This window comes from Hemicordylus capensis, chromosome 17 (genome assembly GCF_027244095.1).
Source record: "Hemicordylus capensis ecotype Gifberg chromosome 17, rHemCap1.1.pri, whole genome shotgun sequence".
Taxonomy (NCBI): domain Eukaryota; kingdom Metazoa; phylum Chordata; class Lepidosauria; order Squamata; family Cordylidae; genus Hemicordylus; species Hemicordylus capensis.
Window position 1 is genome coordinate 1,510,387 of NC_069673.1, and position 22,154 is coordinate 1,532,540.

Consider the following 22,154-nt stretch of genomic DNA (forward strand, 5'->3'; position numbering starts at 1 on the left):
AATAATAAATAAAGCCACCAGTTAGAGGACTTCGGGGAGGTCATCTGAGGCCCCTCCCGAGCCAGACACTCGCAAATCCACTCCGCTACAGCCAGACTCCCTGACGCATGGCGAAGCCAGCCGTTTCCTTCTGGGGGATGGGGCCAGCTCTCAGGCCCACGCCCAGGGCCTCATAATGACAGGTCTGTCATTATCACGAACCATATACGTAGAGAAATGGATATGCACTGTGTATATACATTCCTGTAATCAGTAGGAGTTCCAAGGTGAAACCACTGGTAGGTGCAGAGGCACTAATGAATTGATAAATATTTCTCCTGATGAAGTCCTGCTAGAGCAGGGGGAAACAGGTGAAAAGCTATCTAGGACACCTGTCGAGCAAGAGCCAAAATTTGAATAAAAATCTACGAGAGCCAAGACCAACAAGGACTTTGAGGGAATCACAAGGATTGCTTTTCGTATTTTATTCCCTCATTATCTAGCATTTACATGCATAAAGGAACTTTTTGATGCGATATTTGACTTCCAAGCAACGCCATTTGTGATTTATGGAACAGAAATGATCTCGACTAATATTTTCTCTTATTCTGTGTGTTTCCTCATTGTATGCCAATTGAGTCCAGGAGCCTCAACTGATTACCTGTGTCAAAACATTTATATACCTGGTCAATTGCATATGTTAATTGATTTGAAAAGATCCGTTGTATTGTAGTTTGGTTATAAATTTTGACATAACGTTTTGATGAGAACGATTTCCTATGACGTGTTGGTGTGAGTGACAATTAAACATGGGGCATATACATTTCTCGACGTATATGGTTTGTTCCTATGGTCCGTGTAGCCTCCAATTTCTTACTAGGTCTGTCATTATCATTGTTTTCATTGTTGTGAACCGCCCAGAGACGCCAGTTTTGGGCAGTATAAAAATGTTTTAATAAAAAGGCAAAACAAAACGGGGGGGAAATGGATGCACCGTTCCCTTGCAGGCTGCAAGCAAAGCACATCTAGGACTGGCGTGTGCCCTCGCAGCTGGGGGCCTCCCTCCCCGCCCCACCACTCCCGCGCCCCGGCGGGGCGTCAGACTCACCGGCTCTGAGCAAGATTACTTGGTCATCCAGCGGCAGTTCGGAGAAGTGGGGAATCCTCTTGGCCCATTCCACCAACGTGAAGAGCTGCTTGTCTGCCGCTTGGCATATGTTGGTGACCGGGTCGTTGGGCTGCGGAGAGCAGAGAAGACAAAAGGTGTTCGGATTCAGACAGGCCAGGGAAGAGGGGCCACAAAACAGCCAAGGTCGCAGCATCCCAGAAGACGTCTTCGCCCACCGTTGAAGAGCGGAGCCAAAAGAATTGTTTGCATTTGGCGCCTGTTTCTCGGAATGTCAAAGAAATCCTCCCACGGTGGGGCGGTTCTCAGCGGCTGTTGCAAAGACCATCCGGCCGTCTCAGCGTCCTTATCATGGCCAAGGTCCTCCTCCATCTTGGACCTCTTCCTCCCCGGCCTCCTTTGCCCACGCCATGGCTTAATCTGATTGGCTGCCACAACTCACGTGATTTGTCGATGCCGCCATGGCGCGGCACGTGACACGGCGTTGTGGCCGCTTGAAGCAACGCCACGTGGTAAGCGCACCGCAGCCAAGAGGTCAGAAACAGGAGCGTGAGGAAGTGAGGCTGAAAAGAGCGAGGGTCCATGAGGAGGAGAAACAGGATGCCAAGAAGGAAACACAAGGCCACCAAGCAGAAACGCCTAGTGGGCGGAACATGACAGGATGGGGGAGGAGAGCTGGTCTGTGGGATAGTAAGAATGTAGGAAGCTGCCGAATACTGGGTCAGACTCTTGGTCCATCTAGCTCAGTATGGTCTTCACAGACTGGCAGCGGCTTCTCCAAGGTTGCAGGCAGGAGTCTCTCTCAGCCCGATCTTGGAGATGCTGCCAGGGAGGGAACTTGGAACCCAGATGCTCTTCTCAGAGTGGCTCCATCCCTGAAGGGGAATCTCTTCCAGTGCTCACAGTGCTATTCTCCAGTGCTAGTCTCCCATTCATATGCAGCCAGGGCGGATCCTGCTTAGCTAAGGGGACAAGTCATGCTTGCTTCCACAAGACCAGCACTCTTCTAGTAAGTATGTGTTGCCCCCTCTGCTAAGCAGGGTCCACCCTGGTTTGCATTTGAATGGGAGACTACATGTGTGAGCGCTGTAAGATATTCCCCCCTTAAGGAATGGCGCAGCTCTGGGAAGAACACCTGCCTGCTTGCATGAAAAAGGTTCCCAGTTCCCTCCCTGGCAGCTTCTCCAAGATAGGGCTGAGAGAGACTCCTGCCTGCAGCCTTGGAGAAGCCTCTGCCAGTCTGTGTTGACAATCCTGAGCTAGATAGACCAAGGGTCTGACTCGGTAGAAGGCAGCTTCCTATGCTCCAGTATTTGCTTGGCTCTGAAGGGTGCCTGTCACCATCATCCATAATATTTTTATCCTTCTTTCCTCTATGGCACTGATCAGGCAGGTCCCACTGTGGCAAAAAAAACCCAACAACCCTTCAATGCAAGAGCCATTTCCAACTATGCTGATCTCTGCCCAGCTCTGCACTTTCCTCGGTGCTGGGGGGGCCTTGCACCGAGACGGAGCCCTCTCTTCAGAGCTCTCAGACAGGGCTGGGGAACTCCAACTCCCAGCATCCCAAGGCTGGGGGAGATGGGAGGCGTAGTTCCGCAACAGCTGGAGGGCCCAGTTTGCCCACCCCTGCTCAAGGAGGGTTAGCCCTAGGGAGAACTACACATCCCAGCAATCCGTGCATGCCTTCCAGGACGGCGCGGGGGGCTCAAGAGGGATCCGTTTCCCTCAAAGGAGCCCCCTCCCTGGGCAAAATGCAGGGCTGAGGGCGGTCGTCTCCGCGTCGTGCCAGGGGGGCTGCACAGCCTCAGCCCTCCTGCAGATCTTGGCCTACAACTCCCATCAACCCTTACTGATCCCTGCGGCCGGGGGCGATGGGTGTTGTGGTCCCAAACAGCACAGGTCTGAAGCTTCAGCCAAAGCTTCGCATCCAAGAAACCCTTCCTATGTAAGCTCACAACCTGGGCATGAAGTGGATGATGATCCCCCCGGGCCCATCCTCAGCACCTGGCACTCTGGGGTAGACTGCAGTGGCACATGGGGGTTCCATTTAGTTGTCATAGCCAATGGCTAATAGACCAATCCTCTGTCACATTTAGGTGGCTTTGTTAAACATCATCTAAGTAAGCCGGTGGGCAACGGAGACCCCAATGGGGTTGTTTCCTTACTGAGTTCGGAGTCAAGCCCATATTAGCTTCAATGTACGTCTCTGTCTTTGGCTCTACTGCGAGTTCGGCTTCTAGGATCTTCTCCACCGGCATGTCCTCGTTCGCGTTGCTTGTCGACTCCACCTCGTTCTCGTTGCGGTCTTTCCCCCGCTGTCGCTCTTCCTGTACGGCTGGAAATGCCAAGAGAGAAAGGGGAAAAGGGGGGAGAGGGGTCAGTCTGTGGGTCTCAACACCGACAGCATGTGCCAAAGGGAGTCTCCCAGTTCATAAGCTTCAAGAGCTCAACATCGAGAGAACAGCATCCTCAATGCTAAAGTGGCATCCCTGGAGTGCTGATGCATTAACAGAGGGGTTCTCTACACTGGGTCCCCAGGTACGGTTGGACTACAACTCCCATCACCCCCTGCTGGGGGGTGATGGGAGTTGTAGTCCAGCAACATCTGGTGGGCTCGAGGCTGCGAAGCCCTAAGTTAACAACCGTTGATAAGACAGTCACACACCATGGGCACCTAAGAACATGCAATGCACTGGCCATTGTTCAAATCACGCTAGATTATGTCAAGTTCCCTTTCTGGTTCTGAAAAACACAGCTTGCCTTAAGGCAGCAGATGATGAAAAGCACGCTAGGCAGTGGGGCACCCTTGTAGCTTCTCACCAGCTCAGTGGCCAGGGGTCACTATCCTGTGGGTCAAATGGGCATCGAAATTACGGCAGAAAAGGATTTCCACTTTGGAGCGGCACCTTTATCGACACCAACAAAGCACACAGAGAGCTACAAGTTCTTGGTCCACTCCTCACCCCTTTGGGTGCCAGTGGCTGAGGCCACTAACCCACTCACAGAACTCTCTTAAACAGATCCCTAGCACGGAATTGGCCTTTTCCGCAGCTGCCGCACATTGAGCCGACACTTCCGACGAGCTGTCCACCCCGACCCCAAGATCCCTCTCCTGGTCAGTCACTGACAGCTCAGACCCCACCAGCGTATGTGTGAAGCTGGTTTGTTGGTCTATTGCCCCAATGTGCATCACTGTGCACTTGCAAACATTGTACTGCATTCAGTGCAGCTCAAGGGATACCCAGTTCCGGGCACTGCACTTTAAGAAGAATGCCGAGAAACTGGAATGCATCCAGAAAAGGGAAGCTGGTGGGTCTGGATGATGGTCAGTGATCTGGAAAACAAAGCCTAAGAGGAAAGGTTAAAAGAGCTGGGCCAGGAGAAGCGAAGACTGAGGCCGGGGGGGTTGGGCAGGTGGGAATGAGTGCAGTCTCCAAAGCCCTGAAACACAGCAGAGTGGACAGGATCCGATATTCCCAATCCGACATCGCACAGGCCTGTCAGATAATAAGTGACAATAACCCAGGTGCTGGATGTGGGTTTCTAGTTTATGCTAGAATACAGATCAGGCAGAGGAAGGCATAAAGAAGCAGCCGCAGGGTTCCCCATCCAATATGCAAAATAGAACATTTGATGCAACACTATAATGAATTAGATATTCATCTCAAATAGTGCACACTCAACACAGCTGAACAAATAACTGAACACATTCTCCCCTCACTGGACAGTCTTGTACTTTTGCCCCTCTTTGGAGGCCTTTTGTTCCCATAGCTGTTGCTTCCTGGCAACACTTTCCTTCGTCTTTGCCCTCACTGCCTCATTTCCCTTCGCTTGCCGCTTGATATGATTGGCTGCAGCAACCCATGAGAGTTCATTTGGTGGCAATGTTTTGTGTCAGTGGCATCATAATATCGGCGGTGGCATGGGGACATCCCTAAGTTGCGATGGGATGAAAGGGCAGTGAGGGCAAATGAAGCCAAGGACAGTGAAGGCAAAAAAGCAAAGACGGGAATGATGCCAAGCAGAGCACTGAAACAACATGAATGCATTTGCAAAGAGGGGCCCAAAATTCCTTGAAAACACGAGGTCGTATACTCCTCAGAACAGCCATGACACAAGACAAGCCGCTTTGGCTAAGCCTGGCCATTTATAGGGTCTGGCCGTGCATGGAAGAAGCACAGAATGTGGTTAATCCCTGGAGATCTTTGCAGTTCTATGCAAATAAATTGATAAGTCAATACCGGGCCCTACGTTACAAGAAAAGCAGCCAGCTTTCTCGTTTCTGCTATCAAAGTAGGTGGCAAGCTGGTGCACGCTGAATTATTGTGAATCAAGATTACGTTTGCGAGTATCTTGCACATTTTTATGTCACTGTTTTAATGGCTTAATTTTTGAGGGTTAGAAAAAAAACACCCTTCGTCATGGCCATAATGGCTGATTGATTGAGCTCCCATCATCAGGTAGCTGAATCATTTGCCCAAAAGGATGCCATGGATTTGCAGTTGACATGGGCTGCCCACCTGGGTGAACTGTGTCATCGAGGGCTTCTCAAGCCCAGATGATTTTGGACTACAACTCCCATATTCCCCAGCCACAATGGCCTGTGCCATTGTGCAGGCCAGCAACATCTGGGCACCGACGTTCGTGAACGCCAGGTGTAGCATCTCCCTCCTCTGCCTGGCTGCAGTCAAAACACAGGGGAATGGAGCCCCTCTTCCCTACAAGCAGAGCCCTATAGGCATGGGTCAGTCGTTTGCGTCATGACCTTTCTTCCTCACAAGTGAGGGGGTCTTCCCCCCCACTCCAGCCAAACCCAAAGAAAGAGACGTGGTCCTCAGCCACTTTGACTAGGCCCTCCTCAGGGCCTTCCAGGAGCTACAGAAAACTTGCTGCCTTCGTGACCGGGACCGCCTTTCGGCAGCGGACCTGGTCTCTCTGGCCTTCAACTCATAGACTCTTGGGGCCAACCATCCCACTGGGAAAAGCCTATCCCTGCCAAGAACCAAACAGCCCACTCCTCCAAGCGGTTTTGGCCCTGCTGGGTGTGCATGGCGTACAACAGAGAGCAGCATGGCAGGATCCCACCCAAGTGGTCCTGGGCACGGGGCGGAAACAGCCCTCAGCAGATGCAGCGGAGATGTGGTGGGAGGCTATGCATGAGCCATGAGATCAAAACCAAGCGGCCGTGTGGAACCATAAGGGGTGAGGGGAATGCAAACAGGGACAGAAGGACAAAAACTTGAATTATATTAACCCGGCTATATTGCACAAAGTTCTGCGAGCGTTCAGGTTTCACAGCACTATGAGGCAGGATGTTAAAACCTTTTTTTTTTTTTAATTCAATCAGGAACATAGGAAACTGCCTTCTACTGAGTCAGACCCTTGGTCCAGCTAGCTCAGGATTGTCTATCCCAGACTGGCAGCGGCTTCTTCAAGGTGGCAGGCAGGAGTCTCTCGGACTTGGAACCTTCTGCCTGCAAGCAGGCAGCGGCCCGGTCCCCCAAGGGGAATATCTGCCAGTGCTCACAACATTTCTCCCATTCAAATGCAAACCAGGAGAGACCCAGCTTAGCAAAGGGGACAATTCGTGCTTGCTACCACAAGACCAGCTATGCAAGTTCACACATATTTTTAAAAACCTCTCAAACCATTTGTTGTGATTCTGCTTCTCAAGAGGAGGGGTCCAGAGTGAGAGGAACATCAAAGCGCTCTCACCCAGGGCCCCAAAGACCTGTCCAGCCTCCCCACTGACTCCTACATGTGGGTGCAATAATCAGGACAAAGGAGGACAGGCATTTCTCACCCTGTGGCGAAGTTTCCCTGTAAAATCCTGTAAAGGGTTACAGCTGGCCGACCAGAATGAAAGGGACGGCCCAGTGGAGAAAGCATGGCTGTTTTGCATTTTTATGTTCAGTTACAGCATCATGGATGCAGTGATGTAATGCAAATTTGGGGGGAGGGGCCTAAGAGGACAAGCCCCTCCTCCAAACCTGGTCAGAGGGCTCATCTCCTTAAAGGGGTGCCCACCTCTCCCTGCCGCTGGTCCTGAATGTAAGCGGATCATTATTGCCCAGGTTGCCTGAGAGAACCCCTTCCCTTGAAAGATCCCCACTGCTCATTAAGATCCTCAGGGGAGGTCCATCTTCGGGTGCCAGCGTTCACCTGGTGGCAACCTGGGATCAGGTCTTCTCAGCTGTCACCCCTCAGTTGTGGAAAGCACTCCCCATGGGTAATAAGAGGGTTGCCGCCTTTGGAGGCGTTCAAGAGAGCCCTGAAGACCCCTCTTTTCAGCTGAGCTAATCATAATCCTGAACTGGTTTTTAAAAATGAGGTTTGAGGTTGGTGTTTAAACTGCTCTTATTTTGATGTTTCCTGTTGAATTTTAAATGGTTTGGATTTGGGGGCGTGAACTGCCCCCGAGCCCTTCGGGGATGGGCAGTATATAGAAGGAAGGCAGGAAGGAAGGCAAGAGCGAGGGGAGGGAGGGAGGGGAAAGAAAGAGGGATGGAGGGAGAAGGAAGGAAGCAAGGGGGGAGGGAAGAAAGAAAGAAAGACGGAGGAAGAAGGAAGGAAGGAAGGAAGGGGGGAGGGAAGAAAGAAAGAAAGAAAGAAAGAAAGAAAGAAAGAAAGAAAGAAAGAAAGAAAGAAAGAAAGAAAGAAAGAAAGAAAGAAAGAAAGAAAGAGGGATGGAGGGAGAAGGAAGGAAGGAAGGAAGGAAGGAAGGAAGGAAGGAAGGAAGGAAGGAAGGAAGGAAGACATTTCCAAAAAGGGGTGGCCAAACTTTGGGGCCTGGGGGTGGGGATCTAGGCAGAACCACGGCACCCCCAGTTAGACTCTGCTGCTATACCTCTAGAGAAATACACACAGTCTATGCTGCTTCACAGCTGGTCTAGTAAGATTGAAATGGGAATACCTTGATCTTCCTGCCTTCCTGGCTGTCTGGTGGGCCGGGATGGATGGTGCTCCATCCCTGTAATAGAGTAAAAATTTGGAAATGAGACATGGTTAGAGTAAAGAGCGGTCACTGCTGCTGCTCCTGAAGATGCTCAGAATATCTGCCTGCTGCGTTTACCCGGATAGAAGATGACCCTGAGAGCTGGTCTGGTGGCAGCCAGCATGACTGGTCCCCTTGGCTAAGCAGGGTCCATCCTGGTTGCATTTGAATGGGAGACTAGAAGTGTGAGCTCTGTAAGATATTCCTCTCAGGGGATGGAGCCGCTCTGGGAAGAGCAACTAGGTTCCAAGTTCCCTCCCTGGCAGCATCTCCAAGACAGGGCTGAGAGAGGCTCCTGCTTGCAACCTTGGAGAAGCCGCTGCCAGTCTGTGTAGACAATACTGAGCTAGATAGACCAAGGCTCTGACTCAGTAGAAGGCAACTTCCTAAATTCCTCCTTCCAAAGGGAACAGGAATGCATGGGATTTCCATGACCTTTTGGAAGAAACCAGGGCTTTTTAGTGGGCATCCCTTATTCATTTTAGTACATTCCCTAGAGCATCTGCTTTGCATGCAGAAGGTTCCAAGGTCCCTCCCTGGCAGCATCTCCAAGATAGGGCTGGGAGAGATTTCTGCCTGCAACCTGGGAGAAGCTGCTTCCAGTCTGGGTAGACAATCCTGATCTAGATGGACCAAGGGTCTGACTCAGTATATGGCAGCTTCCTCTGTCCCTAAGATGAGGTCTTTAAAAAGCGGCTAAATACAAGTTATACCTGTATTTACCCAAATTCAAGGCGAACCTCCCCCTGCCATATTTAACAGGAACGAACTGGGGGGAAACCTTCATCTTGGATTCGGGAAAATATGGTACCATTTATCGTCATCAGCACTGGAAAGTCAGACCAACTTGCAAAAAAGAATGCATTACAGAAGGACAGGTGTTGGGGTGTCATCATTCCTAAACAGTTTTGCATTTTACTTTAACCTGGCTCGCCTGCACTCACTTCATACTCACCCCAGAGGAATAGCACAGTGGCTGTTCTGAAGCCTGCATAATGACCTGCCCTAGGAAACGAGATCACTGCTATACTCTGTGCACTGTTGTTTACACCAGACAAGCTGCTTATCAATAAATTAACGAGAATTGGCATTACTGTAGTTTTCGGCGGAAACGCCGCATTGGCATAAACGCCACACTAAAGAAAAGAGACTGACTTTTTCTTTAAAAGAAGCACAAACGCCACATCGCCATAAACACCGCAGCAAAATGGAACTTCATGAGTATTGAGTGCAGGGACTCCAATCCTTACATACAGTTTCCTATAGTAAGCCCGGATCAGCTCCCTGCCAACATTGATCAGAAGCTGGAGATAGAATCTGGGAAAGGCACACGCGTTCTGCTCCGGTGGGGCTTGACAGACCATCAAGGGCCCCCGTCTCCACTTTCATCTAACACAGGATCGCTCTCCCAAAACCATGTAGGGCTTGTCTTCTGCCCCGTTTATGGTCCCAGCAGGAAATGGTCCCTTTTTAAGCAGGGTCTGCCCTGGTTTGACGTTGAACAGGAGAAGACATGCAAGATATTCCCCTTTGGGGCTACTCTGGGAAGAACACCCACCTGCTTGCATGCAGAAGGTCCCATGTCTCCTGCCTGGCGTCTCCAAGATAGAGACTTGGGTAGCTGTTGGCACCCATGGGGCTCTACCCCCTAACCCATTTTCGAGTACCTAGGCACTACCCGTGGGAAATAACAGGCCTGCTTTGAATCCCCATTATTCCTTTGGGCAGAAAAGTACAAAAAACTAAAAAAATCCTCAAAAATCAACCATTTGCCCGATCGCTTTGCAGTTTGGGTGGTAGACCCTGCCACCCAACCTGCCTTGCTGCCCCCTAGCCCACTAAAATAAAATCCGAATGGATTCAAATAAAATCTAATCTTCTTCTACGGCAGTGGATTTGAGCTCGAATCGAATCAGGCTGATTCAATTCGAACTTGAATCGAATCCCCAAAAATCGTCTCATGCACATCCCTGCCTGTAACCTTAGAGAAGCCGCTGTCAGTCTGCGTAGACAATACTGAGCTAGGTGGACCAATGGTCTGACTCAGTAGAAGGCCGCTTCCTCTGTTCCTATGGTTTTGTATAGGATCCCTCACAATGCTGCAAAGGCGCCAGGCGTTACAATTTGCGGATCAGTCACAGCACATTTTAAATACAGCACCCGAGATTGGCCCCTATTTTCATCCGTGAAATCTCAAGAGGGTACACCTTTGGGACGGTATGCAGCATTTAGCACCCCAAGACTCTCAGCTTTGTCCCAACACGTTTATAAAACCAGCCAAGTTTCTAGCCCTCTTTGAGCTGTCGCGTTAAAGCATGCTCTCTCGAGACACTTGCTTCTGTGATTGTTCCATCCCACTGCACTGAGGCCACCGCCAAGTTCTGGACTCAGAACGGAAGCAGTCGTGGGCAGAGCTCAAGCTGCCACTCACTCCCCTGCACTTTTGAATAAGGAGAGGAATTTTAATGAGAACTGCCAGAGACAAAAGGGGAAAGGACTCCTCGTCTCTCCCATCAGTGCTGTTTGCCGGAACAAAAGCCTCTGTTGCTGTGACCTTTTGTGGCTTCAGGGTTGTTTATTCCAAGAAAGCGGAGGCCTGTGGTAAGAGGCAATTACCACTAACCCTCCACTAATACAAATACGTACTTGTGTGCCAAGCAAAAAAAAAAAGCCCCTCTATTTATACCAACAGATTGGATGGTTTTCCTGTTATTTTCTTGCAGACTGTTTAGATTTCACAGGAAACTAATTCTGCACACCAAGTCCTGCCTAAATGAGGAGGAGGAGGAGGAAAAACTGGGCCCAGGCAGGCAGCACTAAGAGATTGGATCGGCTGCAATCATTTCTCTGGGAACGTCCTACACACAGAGGTGGGTTTAGCCTCCTGTAAGTCCTCAGAAGCGCAGAGACGGCCCAGCAAGTAACTCGGGGTACAGAATTCAGCTTCCGTTCTTTGTTATAAGCAAGCAGGTGACTAGTCCTTAGGATGAGAAGAAAGCATGTGGGCAACGAAGCGATGAGAGGAGCTGACTATGGTTCCATGGGGTCAGGGAAGAGGACTTCAGCCTCTCCTGCGACTCCTTACCCTCTCCAAGCAAAAAGATGACAAGGGTATTCTCACGATCAGTGGAAAGCGGGCTAAGGGAGCTTAGCCCGCTTCCCATGGATCATGGGAACCACCGGGCCACAGGCGAGCCCAGTTTACCCAAAGCGGGTCACACGCTTAACTCCCCCTTCCCGTAGCCCAGGTTAGCTGAGCGAGCGCTCCACGAACCCAGGTTTTTTGGTCATGGATTGCCACAGTGTGGCTCCGCTCAGATTGAATCGGGCAAGTCCCACTCTGAATGCAGGTGCGCACACAGTGCCTTGATACTGCTGCCCCCAACAAAACTCTTTCTACACACAGATGTAAAACAATTCGAGAGAACGCTGGTGAGCACTGGAAGAGATTCTCCCGAGGGGATGGAGCCACTCTGGGAAGAGCTGAAGGCTCCCAGTTCCCTCCCTGGCAGCATCTCCAACAAGAAAGGGCTGGGAGAGAGACGCCTGCCTGCAAGCTTGGAGAAGCCGCTGCCAGTCTGTGAAGACAATACCCAGCTAGGTGGACCAACGGTCTGACTCAGTATATGGCAGCTTCCTATGTTCCAATGCCTATTTGAGAGGAGAGCTGGTCTTGTGGTAGTGAGCATGACTTGTCCCCTTAGCTAAGTAGGGTCCGCCCTGGTTGCATATGAATGGGAGACTTGATGGGTGAGCCTTGGAAGAGATTCCCCTCAGGGGATGGAACTGATCTGGGAAGAGCATCTAGGCTCCAAGTTCCCTCCCTGGCAGCATCTCCAAGAGAGGGCTGAGAGAGACGCCTGCCTGCAACCTTGGAGAAGCCGCTGCCAGTCTGGGTAGACAATACTGAGCTAGATGGACTGAAGGTCTGACTCAGTATATGGCAGCTCCCTATGTAAACAACCAGGCGGCCCGCCAGAAAGTGTGGCGGGGTGGGGGAGGGCTCTGCTGGCCAGCCAGCCAGAAAGCTGAGCATGCCGGCGTGGTGGTGGTGGGGCAGCGGCGGTGGGTGGGCCGGCCAGAGGTGCAGATGCTCTGCGCCCGGCCCAGCTAGTTGTTATTATTATTGTACCAAATCCAGTCATTAACATCTAGTCGACTGTGTGCAAAGAGCATAATAATAATAATATTCTTATTCTGGACCGGACCGGGGGGCAGGGTTCGAGGGGGTGCCGAACCGAACTGGCCCAGGGCCAATTTGAACTCAAGCCAGACCCGCCAGTTCCGTGCACACCCCTACAGCCCGCCTGATGCAGTGCTGGGCTCTCCTGAGCTGGGTGTTTTCACAGAGAGGCTGGACACCCATGTGCCAGGGATGCGGAAAGAGAGTCCCGTCTTGAGCAGGGGAGCGGATGACCTCCAAGGTCCCCCCCCCCCGCCCGGTGCTAACGTTCCGCGACTCCGTCGCAGGGAGACTCACGTCTGAGCCAGCCAGCCTGGAACTGAGCTGCACAGGTTGCAAATTCACCAGGCCTGGGTTTCTCCCAGTGAAACGGGAGGAGGGATGCCAAGCCACAGGGGTCCCATTTGAAAAATGGACACACCGCGCACCAAATCTCGGGCTTCCTGGACACTCGAGCCCTGCTGATCCGGTGGAGGTTTGCTTCCTGCCTGCTCCCTTGATGTTCCCCTCCCTGGCCCTCTCTTTGCTCTTCCCCTCCACGCTGCTCCACCCCGCTGGCTGGCGGTCCAGGGTTTCCCCTCGGTGTGTGACCCATTTGATAGAGGCCAGCAAGCAGCTACGGCAGGAGACCCAGGGATGGGTCACTGGCAGACGCTTCCCTCCGCGAGTGCCGATCCGGCCAAGTCATTCCAGGACGCATGCCCGTGGGGTGCTGGAAACGCGGCTGCTATAAACGGCGCAAGCCCCTTGCTAAAATCCCAGGGAGGAAAGGAAGCTTCGGAGCGGAAGCTCCAGCCCCATGTTGGGGGCGAATCATTTCACGCCACGGGCTCCGGTCAAGGTTGGGTCTTGGGTCTACTCTGCCATTCTGTGCAAGCGCCCAGAACAGACTCACTGTGGCACTGCACGGAGCATTCCGCTCCCTGGGAATCACAGGGAGCTTCCTCCAGGGGTCCCTCTAATATTTTTCATCTCTGGGCAGAATGAGTTTTGTTCGGGGTGGCAGCATCCAGGCAGTGTGTGCGCACCATGCGCATTCAGAATGGGGCCTTCCTGATTCAACCGGAGCGGGATCTAAATGGGACTGAGCGGAGATCCAAAAGCTTGTGAGCGCCCGCACATGCGCACGCCTTAGAGGGAACAGTGGCTGCCACCTACTGAGTCCGACCCTTGGTCCGTCTAGCTCAGGACTGTCTGCTCTGACTGGCAGCAGCTCCTCAAGGTTTCAGGCTGGAGGTTCTCCCAGCCCCTTCTGGAGATGCTGTCTGCAAATGGACCTGCAACTTGCTACAGCGCCTCGCCCCACAACCACAGCAGAGGAATAAGTTACAGAATGATACAGCTCACATTTTTCGGCACAGAATCGGCTCCACCTTGGGGCAGAATTTCAAGCTCTTGCTAATGTGTGCGCACAGAGCTTATTTCTAAGAAGGAATTCCACAGGCCCAACTTATCCAGCAGCTCAGAGCAAGGAATGGCAAAAAGCCCCCTGACGTTTAGAACACCGCTTTAAGGTTCTAGTCCTCAGCCTCAAAGCTCTCCACCCTAAGCAAACAGCCTTTATTTATTTCATAATATTATATTTAATAATTATTATTTTATAATATTATCTTTATTTTATAATATTATCTTTAATAGCCTTTATTTCTCTGTTGGTGCTCTTCTGATGTTCGGAATCCAGTCATCAAGGTCCAGCTTTTAAACTCTCCATCTCTATGCCTAGATTGCAATGGTTCTCTCACCTCCTGCTTTCCCCATTTTCTCCTACAATCTCCTGTGGCCTCCTTCCCTTGGTCACTGAGCAAAAAGGCTCTTTTTAAAAAGTGGCGATTCCCTTTATTTAGCAGGGGGAGAGCAACAAGCCCTATCCGACCCCAGCACAGCATCCCTCCAGCGGCTGATGATGATGTCGACCTTGTGTTTCTTTTTTAGATTGTGAGCCCTTTGGGGAGCCCTTTGATTTTTCTATTTATATCTATATAAACCACCCTGGGAACTTGCGTTGAAAGCGGTCTATAAATATTCGCCGTATCCGTATTTCCATGGCCTCTTCCCCCTTCCATCTCTGTCACTTGTCCACCTCCGGCAGTTTGTAAGCCGGCCAGGCAAAGTGTGTGCCTGTGCGACAACACATTCTTGGCCCTAAAGAAACGTTATGCAGAAGGAATGCTCTGACGGGAAACAGGCATTCGCCATCTAATCTCTGCCGTGCCGAATTTAGAAAGGTGGCTTACCTGGGAACCCCTAATGCACAGGTGTCTGTGTGTCTGGCAAATTCCCTCCAATATGACAAATTCACTAGTGCAACCCTCACAGAGTGGTGGGGCTCGCGGAAATTGGCAGCCTGGCCCCATTTGCCCTGTCAAGCTTGGAGTTTTTTAAACAAGCCAAGAAAGGGACAAGGAGGGGGTGATTTTACACTGCCAGTTTTATAATGATGCTAGATTTGAGCTTATTTGCCCGGAACTTGCCTGATACCCAGATTGGGATGATAACGTGTGTTTATCTAGTCTTTTAGCGGAACAGAGCAAAGCCAGACTGTGGAAGGGTGCCAAACGTTGTTACATTCTGGGTAGGATACGTCTGGAGGTTATGAATACTCCTTAGCTGGTTAATGTTAATTATAATCTTATTCCTTTATTTTCTTTTATATTTATCATTCATTCATTCATTCATTGGATTTTTATATACCACCCTTTCAAAATGGCTCAGGCAATAAATAGTTGCTTTATTGATACTGATATTTGCATTTTTATGTTGTTTTTTAAAAATATTATTATTATTATTTCTTTTTTTTTCTTTTCTGGTCAATGACTGTAATAAAACTGAACTACTGCTGTTCCTAACCCAATTGGTACATCCAAAGGCAGGAATCTGCACTGAAAAATGGACAAGGCAGAGGGGTGGACTAGAGGACCTCCACGGTCCCTTCCAACGGCAACATTTGACAATACAGTCATTTTATAACTTTTATTGTATCTGTGTCTATCTTATTGTCATGAACCACCCTGAGCAGTAGTGAAATAAATAAAAAATCATGATAGAGGATAGTTCTATCACCGTGTATTCACTATGATACTGAAATGGAACCTCCGTGAACAAAAGCAGTCTATCTCTGCACTCCAGCTGAGGAGGGACAATAATCGGGGTACGGGGGTGCTGTCCCCTTCAATTTTTGTTAGCCAATGGGCCATTTGGCTGTCCACTGTTGGAAACAGGGAGCTGGTCTAGATGCGCCTTTGGTTTCATCCAACACCATTTGTACACCATTTGGTTTTAGAGCTTGAGAGATGAACAAGTCAAGGAACAAGTGCAGCGATGGGGATGTGCGGGGAGGAGTGAGAACAGCCAAATTGACTCCGTTACACTTCCCAAAAGGTAACTGGCTGATTGTTAGCAAATCCCTTTAAGTGCTCGCAGGCACAAATGCAATCAAGATGAATTAGTCAGAAGGCCTCACACAGATGCTGCAAGGCCTACCCAGCTGTGGGAACGCCGTGACCACTTACGGCATGAATTAATGGGCCTTATGATTTCACCGCGGCGCTGCCCACTTCAGTGGAAACGTCCACAACCCGCCTGATTGACAAGGCGGCGGCTGAACTCAGGCAGAGGTGAACAAGCTGGGGTCCTTGCCCACTTTGTGAAAACATGGAAGAGGGAGATTGCTGGAGGGTGGGTGTGACTTCTTTGCCATGTGCTGATCAGGCTGCAAGTGCCCGCCGCTCCCGGTTTCCTGCAGTGGCAGGTGCCCTCGGAAACACTCCTCACTGGGCAGCAATGGCCTAGTGGTCAGAGCTGGGGTTGGGGGCTGCAGGCTTTTGAAAAAGAAATCTGGATAAACTGACTTAGGAAACACTCTACTGTTTCTCATAAGAACAGCCCTGCTGGATCAGGGCCCAAGGTCTATCGGGTCCAGCATCCTGTTTCACACCTTGGCCCACCAGATGCCTCTGAGAAGCCCACAGGCAAGAGGGTGAGGGCCTGCCCTCTCTCTTCCCGCTGTTGCTCCCCTGCAACTGGGATTGAGAGGCATCTTGCCTCTGAGGCTGGAGGTGGCCTAGAGCCACCAGACTAGTAGCCATTGATAGACCTGTCCTCCATGAATGTGTCTAAGCTGGTGGTCATCACCACATGCCGTGGCAGAGAGTTCCATAGGTTAACTATGAGCTGAGTGAAAAAGTGCTTCCTTTTGTGGTCCTAGATTTCCTGGCTAACAGTTTCATGGGATGTCCCCTGGTTCTACCAAAGAGGGAGAAAAATGTCTCTCTGTCCACTCTCTACTCCATGCATAATTTCATACAGCTCTATCATGTCTCCCCATAGTTGCCTCTTTTCCAAACTAAAGGGCCCCAGATGCTGTCGCAAGGAAGGTGCTCCAGGCCCCGATCATCTTGGTTGCCCTCTTCTCCACCTTCTCCAGTTCTACAATGTCCCTCTTGGGGAGGAACCCCGAAATTCCTCATCTCATCTCAGTTTCTTTTTGAGAGATACTCCAAATTTCTTCTATGAATTGATGAGCCCTATGATGAAACTGAAGAGGACAGCTGGTCTTGTGGTAGCAAGCATGACTTGTCCCCTTAGCTAAGCAGGGTCTGCCCTGGTTGCATATTAAAGGGAGACTAGACGTGTGAGCACTGGAAGAGATTCCCCTCAGGGGATGGAACTGCTCTGAGAAGAGCATCTAGGTTCCAAGTTCCCTCCCTGGCTTCTCCAAGATAGGGCTGAGAGAGACCCCTGCCTGCAACCTTGGAGAAGCCGCTGCCAGTCTGTGAAGACAATACTGAGCTTGATGGGCCAATGGTCTGACTCAGTATATGGCAGCTTCCTATGTTCCTATGAAGCCACCTACCAGAGAAATACAGGAGAAAGTTGGGGGAAGGGGGAGATGGATTGGGAGGCACCACTGACCCTGTGCCACTGGGACCCCCAGACTGGATGAAGCAGAAGGACCCCAACAAGCACCACCACCAAAACCCTGCTAATGGCCCTGAGCATACGACCCTTTGATTCAGAGGAACATCCCAAAGACCTTGTAGCCATGGTGGAGGCTATCCAACACTACCAGAGGAAGTGCCTGCAAAATTGAGCAAAGCTCCTTTTAAACACACACACACACACACACCATCGCTTGTTCCTGGAAGGGTAAGTCGCCCTGCCTGAGCAGCAGGCAACAAAACCCAGAAGTTCACAGAGAGTGACTGCTGGAGCACCAAGCCTTCCTGTGGGAACACCCAACTTCTGCATTTGCCTGATCAGCTCTGGCCGTGGTCCTGAACGGCTGCCCTGGGAACTGTCCAAGGTCCTGGGTCAGCTCCTGGCCATTCGGCGTGGCAGGGAAGTGACTTGCCTAGGGAGCCGGGATGTGCAAACAGGTTCGACATCTCACCCCAGACCGAATTAAAAAATTGTTCTAGTTTGAATCCCCGCTAGTATGTTTCCCAGAACACGGAGAACACCTCTATCGGGCAGCAGTGACATAGGAAGATGCTGAAAGGCATCATCTCACACTGCGTGGGAGGAGGCCATGGCCAACCCCTCCTGTATTCTACATGGCTCTGTGGGTGCCAGGAGTCAACACCGACTCGATGGCTCTATCTTTCCTTTTCCTTTCTTCTCGGAAAGGATCATGCACTCTCTAGAGCAGAGGGCCCTGAAACTCTTTTTGAAATTCCACTCTTAAAACTTCCGTCTAGAGCATCTAAGTGGTCGCGCATCTGCTTTGTGTGGAAAAGGCCCCAGGTGTTCAATCCCGAGCAGCATCTCCAGGTAGGGCTGGGAGAGACTCCTGCTTGCAGCCTTGGAGAAGCCGCTGCCAGTCTGTGCAGACAATGCTGAGCTAGATGGACCGAGGGTCTGACTCAGTAGAAGTCCGCTTCCTGTGTCCCTAAATAAAGCTGGGCTTTGTTGGAGATGTGACTCCATGGGCATCAACACTCAACACCAACAATTCCGACTGACCACTGGGGACATGATGAGTGGATGCAGAGAGCATAGGGCTGCCCCTTGGTTCTCTCTCATTTCCATATCTCTGCTCTAAGTGCCTTCCAGTTGGTAGACCGATACTCTTAGGACCCTCCCTTCTTCTTTGCTCTCTCTGTTCCTCCTCCTTCCTTCCTTCCACCATAACATAGCAGGAACAGGTTGCCCGCTTTCTATCTAGGTTTGTACGAACATGACAAATACTGATATACTGCTTTTCAGCAAAAGTCCCCATAGCAGTTTACATAAAAATAAAGAAATAAAATTATTATTATTATTATTATTATTATTATTTAAATTTATATCCCGCTCTTCCTCCAAGGAACCCAGAGCGGTGTACTACAGACTTGAGTTTCTCTTTCACAACAACCCTGTGAAGTAGGTGAGGCTGAGAGAGAAGTGACTGGCCCAGAGCCACCCAGCTAGTTTCATGGCTGAACGGGGATTTGAACTCGGGTCTCCCCGGTCCTAGTCCAGCACTCTAACCACTACACCATGCTGGCTCTTCTGTCCCTGTCCACAAATGGCTCCCTGTCCCCAAAATGGCTCACAGTCTTAAAAAGAAGCCTAAGACAGACACCAGCAACAGCCACTGGAAGGATGCTGTGCTGGGGACGGATAGGGCCAGTTGCTCTCCCCCTGCTCAGTAAAGAGAATCACTACTTTGAAAAAGTGCCTTGGTGCTCCATGAGAAAGCAGAAGTTTGTAACATCTTCAACTAAACCTCCACTTGTTTTAGCCCTTAAGCAATTGACTCCAGATCGCCTCCCTGAGCTCTGTTCTCATCTAGCTGGGTTTCTCTGATAAATACGAGGCTGACTCAATTTCTCCCCTACAGGCTTGACAGATCCCAGGTGCCAGGGAGCCACGGCACCTAGAAATTTGACCGTGGTGCTTAGACGGAGATCTTCATAGGTGGAGTTATTTCATACAAGCTGAGCCAGAGGGACTAACAGACTGGCCGTTTCCTCTGTTCCTGTCTTGGGGAACCGCCTTCCTTGTGATGACTGGACCATTCTGCAGGACAGAGATGCTCTGCTTTTAGAGAGGAGCCTGGCAGGCGGAAGGGCTCAGGGAAGAAGTGTGGGAGGAGAAGCAGTGGCTTAGGAAAGGAGCAACCCTTGAGAGGGAGGCTGGAAGAGGGGAAGCCAGGAGACAGCGTCTGAGAGGGGAGGGCCGCGGAAGGAGGAGAGCTGGCCTGGTGGTCGCGAGCAGGACTTGTCCCCTTGGCTAAGCAGGGTCTGCCCTGGTTTACATTTGAATGGGAGACCACATGTGAGCCCTGTAAGGTATTCCTCCCTTAGGAGGTGGAGCTGCTCTGGGAAGAGCAGAAGGTTCCACATTCCCTCCCTGGCAGCATCTCCAAGAGAGGCTGAGAGAGATTCCTGCCTGCAACCTTGGAGAAGCCACTGCCAGTCTGGGAAGACAATACTGAGCTAGCTGGAGCAATGGCCTGACTCAGTATAAGGCAGCTTCCTATATGCCAATAAGCCAAAAAGACGATGAGCCCCCTGCCATGCATTAGCAAGCATGAATTCTCCCCTTTGCTAAGCAGGGTCTTAGCAAAGGTTTGCATTTGAGTGGGAGACTCCGTGTGTGAGGGGAGGCAGTCTAGAAGGGCCTTTGGCCTGATCCAGCCATGCTGTTCTTCCATCCCGTCCTTCCTCATCTGCACTGCCTCTCACCCCAGACATCCTCTCCGTCATTCTCCTCCCGGCCAGCTCCCTTCCAAATGCCCTTTTATCGACGGCTTCCTCGGCGCTTCCCGAGAGAAAAGACAGGCCTGACATTTCAAGCCAGTGGGAGTCCTGGGATAACCCCGCAAATCAAGCATGTCAGGTCTGCTGCGTGCTCGCCTGGGCACCCTGAGCACCCCACTGAATGAATCCTCTGAGCTCCACTGGGAAGGAAATGAAGAAAGCGAGGAGAAGGCTGGGGGAGTCGGTGGTGCTGAGACCGGGGGGGGGGCCGGCATGGGGCAACACTAGATTCGGAAATGGAAGGTCCAAGGTCCAAGTTTGGGTAGAGAGCTGGGTTCCCTCTAAGAGGGATTCCCAGATGTTGTTGACGACAACTCCCAGAGTCCCCAGTTGCAATGGCCTTTGGCTTGGGGATGATGGGAGCTGTAGTCAACAACATCTGGGAATCCCTGTTGGAGGCAACACTGGTAGAGATCCAGTCTTGTGGTCATAGCCCGTCAGCCAGGCACACAAATTTTGGGAACACCTCTATTGGGCAGCAGCGATATAGGAAGATGCTGGAAGGCATCATCTCATACTGCATGGGAGGAGGCCATGGGAAACTCCTCGTGTTTTCTACCAAAGACAACCACAGGGCTCTGTGGACACCACAAGTCGACACCTACTCAAGGGCACAACTTTTACCTTTACCATCCTAGGGTCTTTTTGGCCACTCATAGTGACTTTTTGGCAACTTCTACCCTGCTAGAAATGCCAAACAGGCGAGAGCATTGTTGCAGCTGCCACTTTCTGTGTGTTATCACCCCTTCATTATCCTGACCCCACAAATAAATAGGGTAAAAATGCAGTCATTTTTGCACAGAGGAAAGAGTCAGGGTTTGGGTAACAATGAACCAATGGTTACATAGGTAGCTGCCATATACTGAGTCAGACCATTGGTCTAGCTAGCTCAGTGTTGTCTTCACAGATTGGCAGCGGCTTCTCCAAGGTTGCAGGCAGGAATCTCAATCAGCCTGTCTTGGAGATGCTGCCAGGGAGGGGACTTGGGACCTCCTGCTCTTCCCAGAGCGGCTCCATCCCCTAAGAAGGGGAATCTCTTCCAGTGCTCACACTTCTAGTCTCCCTTTCATATGCAACCAGGGTGGACCCTGCTTAGCTAAGGGGACAAGTCATGCTGGCTACCACAAGACCAGCTCTCCTCTCCTATTGTGCTCTCTCCATGGAGGAGAGCTAGTCTTGGGGTAAGCATGACTTATCCCCTTTGCAAAGCAGGGTCTGCCCTGGTTGCATATGAATGGGAGACTTGATGTGTGAGCACTGGAAGAGCTTCCCCTCAGGGGGTGGGACCACTTTGGGAAGAGCAGAAGGTTCCAAGTTCCTGCCCTGGCAGCATCTCCAAGATCGGGCTGAGAGAGACCCCTGCCTGCAGCCTTGGAGAAGCTGCTGCCAGTCTGTGAAGACAATACTGAGCTAGATGGACCAAGGGTCTGACTCTGTAGATGGCAGCTTCCTCTGTTCAGTGAGAGTGGAAATGCACCAAACAGTGAGATGCAAATGAAAAGGGTTGGATAATGATGTTCCAGAGGGAGCAAACTCAGCTCTGGAGATGTAACCTGCAGTGCATGCATAAGCAACACCGTTCCCTGGATCTTGTTTCCACTCCAGAGGGCAGAATCCCTGCAGCACAGAATGATGGAAACTCCACCACACAGGCCCAAAGAACCACCCTGTCCATCTCCACAATGCCAGCATCTGACAGGTTTAACTGGATGTTTTGCTCCATTTGGGAACTGCAGAGAACTTAAGACGCAGGTCACACTAGAGCAGAGACTTCTGTAACATCACCCAGGAGAGCAGGGAAAGGACCTGGCCGCCCTGCCAACTGCAGTAATAACCCCACAGCACTTGATCAGGCTAAGACGGTAGGTAACAGGAATCCAGACACTGGAGTTACCAGCACCATATACTTTACCGCACAGCAGAATAATCAAGCTGCAACCTTCCTTTGAACCCACTTCATGGGTTTAAATTCATGGGTTCACATTCTTAGAATTCGTAGCTTCCTAACACAAAGCACTTAGAGAGGGGAGCTGGTCTGGTGGTAGCCAGGATGACTTGTCCCCTTAGCTAAGCAGGGTCCGCCCTGGTTGCATTTGAATGGGAGACTCGAAGTGTGAGCACTGGAAG

The 22,154-nt window shown here is 51.0% G+C and overlaps 1 protein-coding gene across 5 annotated transcripts in view; it reads right to left on the reverse strand.

Moving 5' to 3' along the window:
* The window catches only part of RXRA (retinoid X receptor alpha), a 186,796-nt gene that overhangs the window by 18,943 nt on the left and 145,699 nt on the right, over positions 1-22,154 (reverse strand). For 4 of the 5 annotated variants that reach the window (XM_053282348.1, XM_053282347.1, XM_053282346.1 and 1 more), the window contains 3 exons: positions 8,022-8,078; positions 3,274-3,443; positions 1,088-1,217 (listed from right to left, as the gene is read on the reverse strand). In XM_053282348.1, coding sequence (XP_053138323.1) covers positions 1,088-1,217; positions 3,274-3,443; positions 8,022-8,078 — 357 coding nt within the window. The remainder of the gene's footprint in view (positions 1-1,087; positions 1,218-3,273; positions 3,444-8,021; positions 8,079-22,154) is intronic. The other variant, XM_053282349.1, reaches the window with a different exon arrangement.